The 12382-nt window shown below is 49.3% G+C and overlaps 1 protein-coding gene across 1 annotated transcript; it reads right to left on the reverse strand.

Annotated features, from left to right (window-relative positions):
• Positions 1-11127: 11127 nt before the first annotated feature.
• On the reverse strand, positions 11128-12060 carry LOC144772095 (olfactory receptor 52Z1P-like). Its single transcript, XM_078656273.1, has one exon. The coding sequence runs from the start codon at positions 12058-12060 to the stop codon at positions 11128-11130; it is 933 nt and encodes a 310-aa protein (XP_078512399.1).
• Between the last annotated feature and the right edge of the window lie 322 nt (positions 12061-12382).

The following is a 12382-nucleotide window of genomic DNA, read 5'->3' on the forward strand; positions in this document are numbered from 1 at the left end:
CCACACTTTTTCCCATTTCTCTGGGCATCCCTGACTCTGGTATACCACCGTTTTGGCTGCACAGCACCAGACCATCAGCCATATTTTGTGATACTTTGGCCATATCTCCTCCCCCGTCACGAAGAGTATGTGCCACCTAGCCTCCAGTGGAAAAATCTGGGATATTACTCCAGTCTTATCCTCCCCCGAGTAGTGTAGGATTTTGATACAGGCCCATAAAATGTGGATGAAGGAGCTAACTTCCTGACAATCCCTGGTACATTGGTCTGTGTTGCAGTGTCCCAGCCGTTGAATGAGTATTCTGGAGGAATAGGATCTATGAAGGATGCAAAGCTGTATAAGGCAGAAGAACCCCTGAAACGCTACCTCTCTGGAACTCTGAATCGCTTCCACCCATTCAGCATCTTCCAACATTCCCACTTTGGTGCTTGAAGACATTCTATAATTTCACTTGACTTGCTTTATTTGTCAAATTCTAAATTCGCTTAGGCTCTGGCATGGGATATTTATACATTATATAAATGAGCTCATTGGGGATGAATTCACTCACATTTCTGCACTATCTTGTACACAACGTTTACAAAAAATAAAATAAAAAATCTAGTGTTTAAACAATTTTGAAGTGTTAGCAAATCTGCAGAATAATGTATTTTTTCCACTCTGCTAGTCAATTTACAGAAATAAATGATGAATCCTTCCTGGTAAAGGTCCTAAATGTAATATTTACTATTCTGCACCTTTCTGGTAAAGTTGCAGATCATAAATACATACAGCTTTAGATCACATACTATTATAAAAGACAGTGTGCCTTATAATATGTCCCTCCTTCTTTAGTCCTTCTTTATTACTCTAATTATCATTGAAGTAATAATTTAGAGAGCCTTTCTTCCAATTTTTTTACAGATGTATTCTTCGTAATAATACCATGCAACACAAGAGAACGCTCTTATGTTGCATGGTAGAATACATGGAGATCAGGTGGAACATATTTTTGATGTGCTGCATGGTTGTGGGGGTGGGCGGGCTTCCGAGGGTGGGGGGCCACAGGTGTTGTGCCAGGTGTGTGGTTTGGCCTCATGAGGAGTACTTCTGTTTTGTTGGTGTTTAGTTGTAGGCAGCCGTTTTTCATCCATTTGGCGACGGCTTCCATGCCTTCTCGAAAGTTGTGCCTGGCAGCGTTGGCTTTGTTGGATAGGGAGAGGATGAGTTGGGTGTTGTCTGCGTATGACAATGATGAGTCCATAGGTCTTGACGATGGGGGCGAGCAGAGCCATGTAGATGTTGAAGAGCGTTGGGCTCAGGGAGGACCCCGGGGGACTCCGCAGGTGGTTGGAGTAGGGTCTGAGAGAAAAGGGGGGAGTCTGACCCGCTGTATTTTGCCGCAGAGGAAGGAGTGGATCCAGTCGAAGGCCTTGTCCTGGATCCCTGCGATGTGGAGTCTGCATATTAGGGTGCGGTGAGAGACTGTGTCGAACGCCGCTGAGAAGTTTAGGGCTACTGTTCCTCCTTTGTCCAGTAGGGTGCGGATGACGTCTGTTGTGGCGAGGAGGGCGGTTTCGGTACTGTGTTTTTTTCTGAAGCCGGATTGGGAGGAATCGAGGATGTTGTGCTCCTCGATGAATGTGACAGTTGGCTGTTTTTATTTTTTTTAAACAATTTTTATTGGGTTTTTTCCATACATCATACAAAATCAAGTACATTCCTATGCTCACCTACGCTCCCAAAGTTGACCCCCTCAGTTATGTATCCGATCACGGGCTAGGATGTAAACAAGATAACGATACAGAACCCCAGTAAAGGATTAACCTCAACACTCTCTTTCAAGTTTCTTAAAGAACTCCCCTATAAGCCCTCCCACCTCCCCAATTTCCCATCATCGATGATTACAATCAACACCAGTTGTAATATGCTGCGTGCACAGGAGTGGTAAATAATGATCTATGTGATGTGCCTGTCATGTCTAGGGGACATTCTCCAGCTGTGTGATTATTTCACTATTTCCCCCTGCATACCATAGTCTCGCAAAGATTGCACTAATGCATCCCATTCCTGGGCTGCTTCCAAGGCCTTTTCGTTGCGTTGCCGTCGCGCAGTTTGGAACCTTTGCGCCCCCTCACCTACGGCCCACTTAAGGAATTCATTCTTCCATCTAGTGCTATTTGGTCCTACTGTTGCTTTCCAGTGCTGTGTAATTTTGCGTTTAGCCATTATGAGCCCCAGATCTATGAATTTACTCGTAATCTTATTTTTGGGAGTATGGGGGAACCAGTGTAGAACACCCACGGCAAAGTCAAATTCCAGGTCTCTCTCCGTTACCGCTTTCAGGGTGTCTCCCACCACATTCCAGTAAGGAACTAACACAGGGCACGTCCACAGCATATGATCTAATTCTGTCCCTGCCGTCGTGCACCTGGGGCACGCTGTCGATTCCACTCCGAAGTATTTTTTTATTCTACCCGGTGTCAGGTATGCCCGATGGAGGATATAGAAGTGCACGAGCTGAAACCGTGCATTGCGCGTGCTCTTCCAGGCCCTCCGCATTATCCGTACCCACACCATCTCTGGAATATCTTTCCCTACGTCAGCTTTCCATTTTCCCTTCAGAGTTGCTAAAGGTGGCAGCCCCTCATTAAGCATTCTGGAGTAGAGGCACGTGACCGCCTTAAAAGTGCCCGCCGCCATCATGTTATATTGGCAAGCCAATGCTGTTCTAGGCTCCATCGCACCTTCCCTCCAATGTTTCTGTATAGCTCGCATCAGCACGGCATGCAGCAGAAAATCCCCCCCAGGTAGGTCGAACCTCTTTAGGAGTGTGGGTACGGCAGCAGTTACCTGTTTTCATAGAGGTCTCTTATCATTTGAACTCCCGCCTCTTCCCAATCTCGCAGTCGCGACCAATCGCCACCATGTGGCAGCGCTTTTAGCATCCCTATGGGGATTTCAGGGGCATACGGGTGTAGCACGCCCGCCCTTTGTTGCGACCGATTCCAGCATAACCGGATGTTTTTTTTCTCCTGCGACAGCTCACTAAGGTCCAATCACTGCTGTAGCGCTATAAAAGAAAGAACATGGCGAGGTATGCCTAGGCCTCTTTTGTGCTCTGGACCTCTGAATTCACAAGCTATTTCCTGTGTGTAGACCTGCAGTTGAGCTGCCAAATAATATAGCTCGAAATCAGGAACAGCCAGTCCGCCCTCCCTTTTAGGCCTCATTAACGTCGTTAGAGCTACCCTTGGGTGCCCCGCCCCCCAGAGGAAGGACACTATCATGGATTTTGGAAGGCGGAAGGTTTTGGCGGGTATCCATACTGGTAATGTCCTAAAATAATATAAGAGCCGTGGTAGCGCCACCATCTTAAACAGCGCTATTTGGCCCTCCACTGACAACAGGAGTGTAGCCCAAAAGGCCATGCTACCTTTCAGTGCCCGTAGTCCGCGTCCGATATTACCCTCAAACAGATCAGCTGGCGTGTGGTAAATGTATACTCCTAAGTATTTCAAGCAGCTGGGTTCCCACCTCATCTCTCGAGTTGTGAGGGGTTGGACCTCCCCCCGATGCCCTGGGAACAGGCACGTCTTGGGCCAGTTCACCTTCAGGCCAGATAGTACCCCAAATCTCGTAAGTAGGTCTGCGGCCCTCAGCAATGCCTCACCAGCATCTTCGAGAAAAAGCAGGAGGTCATCTGCGTACAGCGATGAGTATTTTCGCCCTACCCCACCGTGTAATCCCCCATGGTGGTTTCCCGTTCTGATGGTCATCGCAAGGGGTTCCATTGCCAGCGCCATCAACAAGGGGGACAGCGAGCAACCCTGTCTCGTACCCCTTTCCACCGGGTATTGAGGCGATATCAATATACCCGTTTTCACTCTGGCCACTGCAGAGTTATATAACACCGTCATCCATCGCAGGTAATCGTCCCCCACTCCGAAGCGTTTCAGCACTTTATAGAGATATTCCCATTCCAGGCTATTGAATGCTTTCTCTATGTCTACTGATAATATCATAGGTTGCAAAGCCTCGGGATGATCTCCCTCCAGTAATCGCACCAAGCGGCGTATATTCGTAGTCGTGTTGCGCGTTGGTATGAAACCAGCTTGGTCCTCGTGGACTAGCGTTGTCATATGGTGTAACAGGCGAGACGCTAGAATGCTGCTTAAAATTTTATAATCAGTAGTGAGCATCGACAGCGGCCTATATGATGCAGTGTCTCCGGCTTCCCTCCCTAGTTTCAATAAGGGGGCTTCACGCATGGAGTGTGGTAGTGGTCCCGGGTGGTTTGCTTCTTTGTAGACTTCGAGTAGCCTGGGCGCTAGGAGGTCAGTATATTTCCCATAAAATTCTATGGGGAGCCCGTCTAGGCCTGGGGTCTTGTTTCGCGCCCATATGTTTTATGGCGCTCCGTATTTCCCCTATTTCTATCTCCTTGCCAAGCTCTTTCGCCTGGTCATGATCCAATGTTGGAAAGCATAGCCCTTCCAGGAAGGCATCCGTGTCTGGAGCGCCGGTCACTAATGTGCTCTTGTACAGAGTTTCATAGTAGCTTGCAAAGCACTGTGATATCTCAGCCTGGGTGTAGACCTCTGCTCCGTCCGTTGTGCGCATGGTCACTATGGGAGACTCTCTTTTGGTGGGGTTGGCAAGCCAGGCCAACAGGGGTCCTGCTTTGTCCACCTCTGTATGGGTTATCGCTATGTACTCCTTATAATCAAAGCCGCGCAAGCGCTCCGTCTCCGCTGCAACTGCCTCTTTCACCTCACTAACCTGGCCCTGCAGCTCAGGGTGACCAGGCCTTAATAGTTCTGCTTCCCGAAGCCTCTTATCTGCCCGTTCCAAGTCATCCAAGAGTACTTTCCGCACCCTTACATGTGTCCCTATACAGAAGCTGTTCTCTACCTGGTAGGGGCTGTTCGCTCGTGCTGTTTGGAGTAGTAGATCTCTGTCCCGATAGTGCTTTAGCCGGGCTACCACCGGGCACGGGGGGCGGCCTTGCTGCGGCGGTCTAGACGGAACTCTATGTGCTCGCTCCAGTGTGTAGAAGGTGGAGAGACCCTCTGGCGCCACCACCGCTTGTCTCGCCCCTCCACTATTTCCGGCAGGCCCACTATCCGAATGTTGTTTCGGCGGTTGCGCCCTTCGGCCTCCTACGCTCTCCTGTCCAGCGCATCTATACGCTCCAGCGCATTCGTCATAGTGATGGTCAGGTCCTTATGTGCCGGCTCGAGGGTCTGAACCGTGTCCTCTATCAGCTTGACCCTGTCGGATAGCTTCCCATGATCAGCTCGCAGCAGTCCTAGGCCCGTGGCCACCTGCGCTATATCCTGCTGGAGGGCAGCTCGGGAATCTGCTATCGCAGTCAAAATCTTGTCTAGCTGAAGTTGGAGTTGTGCGTCTCGTGGCTGGCCGGAGTCAGACGTCTCCTCCTTGTCCGGTGTCTCAGTGTCCGATGCTGGTTGGGCCCCACTCTTGGTCCCTTTAGGCTTACCCATGGTGGGGGTGTCCCACCCACTTCGTCGCTGGGGGGAAGGCAGATATAGCACAGAAGCGATAGGATCTGCGCAGAGCAGCGTTCTGAAGTCTTCACCACTGCCACTGTTCGAGCTACAACTCAGGTACGGCGAGCACAGAGGCCGCCAGCAAAAACACAGGGGAACCACCTCAGGAGAAAGTCGTTCTGGCCACAGTTCCGCGGCTATCAGCTGCAGCAATTCAAAGTGGGGTCATCCAGTTCACGACAAAGCTCCAGTCCAACACCCAACGAACAGCTTGAGCGTTTTGCTATCCGGATTCCATCGCCCTCTGCGGTGACAACGGTGAGACGGGCAACAGCACAGCGAGCGTCACAGGCCACTCTTACTGCAGAGCGCATAACCAGTTTCCTCAGCTCCAACGCATGAAACTGCCATCTCAGGGCGCAATCGCCAGCAGGGCCGCCCTTCATGACCATGTCCCGTATACACGCCTCTCAGTTGGTCAGGAGGAGCCCCGATTATCAGGGCTCAACACCATTTCAGTAGGAAGGACACCCGTGAGCGGTATTCATCAGCAAAAACCGCTTCCAGTGCAGTCATAGACATTCACTCGCTCCGTTGTTATCGCTGTGCAGGCTTGCACTGCGCTATTATGGCGAGGCGACTCTACCAGAACAGACTGCGACCTTCCCCCCGTCCTGGTGTTCACTACCACCGATGGCCTCTAGGGCAGCCCGCAGTCACCACCTGTCAGTTTGTGGTCCGGTCCCGGGCTCCCGTCTGGAATCCTCGTCTCACCTCTATCAACGCCTTCAGTACGGCGCTTCACTGTTGCGGCTCACCGCCCCTCGGCTGCGTCTCTTCACAGGGTACTCTAGTCCGCCTTAGTAGATGCAAACTGCTGTCAGTAGGGCGCCGAATGGGTGCTCCACTATGGAGGGTCCAGGGGGAACCAGCGGTATCTCCACCCGACAATGACATCCCCGCTCCCTCGATTTTACTTCAGCCTCCATTACCTATTGTCTATGTGTGGGCCCCAGGCTGTGCAACCGCAGACTCCCCCAGCGCCAGGGAGCCCAGCTGGCTCGTTTCTGCGGGTAATTCAGGCTGGCAATCGGAGGACCCGGGGATCTCACGGGGCGTCGCGCAGCCCCCCCACAGCTCCGTCTCTCCGCGGTATTGGCCTCAGCCACGGCCGCAGCAGGGATCAGCCCCCGACACCTCCCGGGGTATCTCGGGGTGTGCCACACGTTTGGCCAGGCGGGCGCAGGGGGAGGGCGGTCCACGGCCCCTGCCCCCCACACAGTTAGTAATGCCTGATATGCACCGGCCCCTTCCTCCTTCGTCCGGCGGTAGTGCAATCCGCCCTAAGGGGTCCAGTAGGCAGTGGCTCCGCGTTCGGTAGTTGTTGAGAGGGCGGGTCCAACCTCGTAGGCCTCAGGGCATCGGCCTGCTGCACAGCGATGCGGCCCTCCTCACCGGGTCAGTCGACCACCGCTCACGTGCTCTGCGCCCGGCTCCGCCAAACATGAGCCACCCCACGGCTGGTGTCCCTGGGCTCCGGTAGCGCTATCAGAGCCCCGGGGAACGCTCGGCATCTCAGGGCCTCCCCTCAGCCGCCATGTTGTTCGCTTTGTCCAAGGCACCCCGGGGGATACGCCGATTATCGTTCCCGGGCGTAGAGGGGCACTAAGGCAGAGCTCCGCAGCTCCGATGCAGCAGAACCCCTTCACCCGACTTTCAAGGGGAGGCTGGGGGCTCTAGGGGTGAATGAACAGAATTAATGCGGGCTCGATCTCAGAACTCGGCTCTCAGGCGACCTCTGCCTTCGGCGCCAAGCCACACCCCCTGACGAGTTGGCTGTTGATGGCTTTCTAAATGGCTTTCACTGGGAACGGGAGTAGGGAGAGGTGTCTGTAGTTTTTGAGATCAATGGGGTCCACTGAGGGTTTCTTCAGGAGGTGGTTGACCTCGGCGTGTTTCCAGTCATCGGGGAACGAGTCTTCGCCAGGGTGCAGTTGATGGTGTGGCGGAGCATAGGTCAGTGGGGGCCTCGGAGTGAATTGACCTCATTGTCTTCAGTGTGTCTTCGGTGGTGAGGGCTGTCCAGTTGTCAGTAGCTGGCTTCAGGGTGTTGGGTGGTTGGTGAGGGTTCAGCGTGTTGGTTGTCTTCGTCGAAGTTGTTGTAGATGCTCTTTATTTTGTGGTGTAAAAAGGTGCTGAGTTTGTCGCAGAGGTCTTGAGGGGGAGGGATGTCAGTAGACTTGCTGTTGGGTTGGGCTAACTCCTTGATGATGTTGAAGAGTTCTTTGCTGTTTTGTGCATGTGTGGAGATTCTGTCTTCGATAGCTTTTTTCCTCGTTTTTCTGGTGAGTTGGTGGTGGGCGTTGGTGGCGGGTCTGAAGTTGCTGTGGGCTTCTGTGGATTTGGAATTCCTCCAGGCCTTTTAGAGGCAGCGGCAGGTGCGTCTGGACTCTCAAAGTTCAATGGTAAACCATCTGGCTTTCATGGCATGGGTGTTGTTGTTTTATTGATGGGGGCTATGATGTTGGCGCTGTCGGAGATCCATCTGTGCAGGGTTTGGGCTGCGGTGTTGGGGTCGTCGTTTTCCGCTATGGTTGTGGTGGAGGTGCTGAGTGAGAAGGCAAGCTGATCATTGATGATTCTGGTCCAGCTTCTTCTTGGGAGCAGGTGCTGGTGTCTGTGGATGGTGGGTGTTCTGTATCAAAGTGGACTCATTGGTGGTCTGTCCATGGGGGTTCCGTGGTGTGGCTAAAGGTTATGAAGTTTTCCGTTGTGAAGAGGGGGTCAAGGGTGTGACCTGCTGAGTGCGTGGCTTTGGTCATGATCTGGCAGAGTCCAATGTTGTGGAGGTTGTCCAGGAGTGATGTGGTGTTGGGGTCCAGTTGGTTGTCGAGGTGTAAGTTGAGATCTCCCAGCAGGGTGTAGTTGGTGGATGCGATGGCATGCGGGGAGATGATGTCCGCAATGGAGTTGGAAAAGGGTACCAGGGGTCCAGGGGGTCAGTAGATGAGGGTTTCTTGGAGGGTGGTGGTAGGGATGGCCAGTATCTTGAAGTGAAGGTGTTCCAAAAGGTCTGTGGGTTTGTCGGGGAGTGTGCTCAGGCGGAGGGTGGATTTGTGGATGATGGCGATTCCTCCTCCTGGGCGGGTAGGGCGGTCCTTTCTGGAGATTCTGTATCCTTGGGGAGTGGCAATGGCGATGTCCAGTCCTGAGGTGCTGTTGGTCCAGGTTTCGGTGAGGAAGGCTATGTCTCGGGTGGTGTTGTCGAGGAGGCCCCTGGTCAATCACACCTGTGTGCAATTGGGTTTGTCAGATAAACGACGGTATCCTCTGCGCATCAAGAAAAACGATTTTGTAAGGTGTGCCATCTTAAAGTGTCAGTATATATGCCATTGTGATTTAGGAACTCAAAGGACCCAACTTAACTTAATCTAATCATAAGCACCCAACATAATTAATTTTAAAAAGTGAATTTTAGGTCAACAAATCAACTGGTGTGTCAGCCTTTAACAAATAAGGTGGGCCTAAAATTCCTGAAAATGTAACTCGTTCAACATTCAGCGCCATTTTGGAACAGGAAAGAGTCTTACACCTCAGCACCATTTTAAACTTTACGTGGCCGCATGATAACAGAGTAAACACTTAAAGGAGCTGTTATCAATAAAGTGAAACCGATATATTGATTACTATTATGAACTGTCAAAATATATGCAATTACGTTGTATAGGAAATCAAAACAAACGTCTTTACTCAATCTAAACGCAAGCATCAAATAGAATTACATTTTTAAAGAGTGACTTTAAGACAACAAATCAGCTAGTATATAGGCCATTAACAGATGAAGAGGGCCAGAAAATTGAGAGAAAGGATGTCAATTATACATGGCCATGGTCGTGGAGGCATGCTTCATCATCGGGTTCTTCCAATCCCGCTGTGGAACGGGGTGTGCTGAGACCAACGGAGGTATGGGAGCACTGATTGTAAATACTATGAAGAGTTTGATGGTATAGGAATGGGAGGGTCTAGGTTAGATTTTTAAATACTCCTTTTAACCATACCAGCAAGAGGTCCGAATGTTCCTACCACGCCAGGTATTTTTAACTCTAACCTAGTAACTCCCACTCTTATACCATCTAACTCTTCATAGTATTTACAATCAGTGCTCCCGCGTCTCCGTTAGTCGCAACGGAAAGGGAAGAGCCCCATGATTAAGCTTGCCACCAAGGGGATTCCTGTTGGGTGAGGATTATTTTAAGAAAACCTTCTGTTTTCCTCAAATAGAGTGGAAAGATAATCAAAAACAGCACAGGTGGACTCTCTTTGGTTCATTACAGCAAATATGGGAGGCTGAGTGCTCTGTTTCCATACCTCTCTCTCTCTTTTCCTTGAATTACATGGTCATGGAGGACCATGTAGAAATACATTTTCTTTTTTGACTAATAATATTCAATTTGTTTACAGTTGCAGGTTGCTGAGCATTCTAGAGTCATTCTAGTGCCATCATAAACAAGGAAGTGAATGCTTCATTATGAAAGTATAATCTTGTGGCAGAGTCTTGTTTGTTCTGGAAAGAGTGTCTGATTATATGTATTTCAGCAATTAGTAAACTTCTGAGAGTTCAATGATTGATTGATTGATTGATAAAAATTTATATTGCGCAAGAACAATAACCCGCAGGTATCAAGGCGCCTAACAATAATATCGAAAGTCTGAATCAATCATCTTTACACATAGGCTTTCAGAAAAAGGCGAGTTTTTAAGGCACCGCGGAAAGTCTGCAGGGAGGGTGAGGACCTTAGATCCAGGGGAAGATCGTTCCACCATTTCGGAGCTAAAGTGGAAAAAGCCCTACCACCCCATTTTGCTCTTCGCACCCGAGGGACTGACAAAAGCAGTTTCCCGGAGGAACGCAGATTCCTTCCAGGAATGTAGGGGGAGATGATAGAACCTACTCCAGAGCCACAGTTTCTGGCAATAGCCCTGTATATCATACACAGGACCTTGAAACGTACTCGGTACTCTACCGGGAGCCAATGCAACGTTTTTCTGGCCAGAGTGGCCGATGAGCGGCTTGGAACAGCCAAGACAAATCTGGCCGCGGCATTCTGGACTACCTGCAAGCGCTGCATGAGGGTCTTATTTAGCCCCGCATACAGCGCATTGCAGTAGTCCAGACGAGAGCTGATGAGCGCAACGGCTATTTGTTTTCTGGACTGCGCAGAAAGATATTTCCTGATCCTTCGCAGGGTATGGATAAGGCCCCAACAGGTGGAGATGGTCCTACTCACCTGTCTGCTCATATCCAGGGCAGGGTCTACCATCACCCCAAGATTCTTTGCGGATAAAGTGGGGGAGGGACACCAGCTAGAAGACCAGATGTTTTCGTTCCCGCCAAACACCATCACCTCAGTCTTCTCCCCATGAGTTGTTCAAACTTAGACATGCTAGTAATTGGAAGATAGCTTTTGATACTGAGAATGCCAAACAAAAATAAATGTGAGAGAAAAGATTTAAGAATTCAGTCAGAGAGTTCAAACCACTCAAAGCCACATCATGGTATTGGTGAGAGGCTGCAGGCAAAGGGGCAATTCCATGCCGCAAAGAAGGGGACACACTTTCCAAATAATGAGTCTTCTTAGTAAAACAGTCTGAGCACACTCTGCCTAATTTTCTTTGTGCTCACACTGTAAATGACTGGATTTAACATTGATGGCAAGATGATATAAATGTTAGCCACAAAAATGTGCACATTGTGAGGTATATGTTTGCCAAACCTATGTGCAAAAAAAGAGAAAAAAGATGGTACATAAAAGAATGTAATTACACATGCATGCGCGGTACAGGTGCTAAAAGCCTTCTGGCGGGCTTGCAGTGAGTTCATGTTCAGGACTGTTCTGAGAATAAGAACATATGATGAAAAGACTAAGGCAGCATCCAAACCCACAGATGAAATGGCTGCAGTCAAACCATAAATGATATTCACTGTGACATCAGAGCAAGCTAACTTGGCTATTCCCATGTGCTCACAGTATGTGTGGGGGACATTAATGTTTTGGCAGTAGGAAAGTCTGTGGAGAAGATAGATGAAGGGGACTACTAGACAAAAACTTCGGACAAGTCCTAATACTGCAATGTTCCTAATTACAATATTTGTAAACTTGACTGCATATCTCAGCGGGTCGCATATTGCAACATAGCGGTCATACGCCATGGCCAGCAAAATGGCGGACTCTAAGCAATATGTGAAATGAATGAAGAACATCTGGGTGAGGCAACCATGAAAGGAAATACTCTTGGAATTGAACCAGAATATGCCTAATGTTTTAGGCAAAGCACAGGAAGGTAAGATAAGGTCAGTGACTGACAGCATAGACAGAAAAATGTACATAGGTTCATGGAGGTTGCTTACAAATACAATTAAAAACAGCACACTGAAGTTTCCTATCAGAGCCATAATGTACATCAGACAGAATAGGATAGCAATCCAGTTGTAGCAGTCTTCCATCCCAGGAATTCCAAGCAGGAGGAATGTTGATGGGTGTCTGCTGTTATTTAAAGTTGACCTCATCAGTTGTGAAGATTCCATGGAGAGAGGTTCTAGACTGTCCACAGCTCATGTAAAGAAACAGAAAACATTTGTATTTTGAAAATGAAATCCCTTTACACGCCTCTTCATCTCTTCACTAAGAGTTTTTCCAGCGACCAGATGCACTTTCTTAGCCTTAGTGTGCCTCACTTGGAACATAGTGGTGTAATACAGTATATGAGAACCCATGAATTTGACAATAAAATGGCTGTTACAAGAATAGAATCAAAGCTTTAAAAAAACATGTTTAATTCAAGAAATGATTGGTCGGCTAGGCAAAGTGTTCAGTAGATTTTTTGAAGTG

Source organism: Lissotriton helveticus, chromosome 8, assembly GCF_964261635.1.
Source record: "Lissotriton helveticus chromosome 8, aLisHel1.1, whole genome shotgun sequence".
NCBI classification, from domain to species: Eukaryota; Metazoa; Chordata; class Amphibia; order Caudata; family Salamandridae; genus Lissotriton; species Lissotriton helveticus.

Bases quoted from the DNA above. Each gene is read 5' to 3' on its own strand.
- LOC144772095 (XM_078656273.1), bottom strand. From the start codon at position 12,060: ATGAGGTCAACTTTAAATAACAGCAGACACCCATCAACATTCCTCCTG.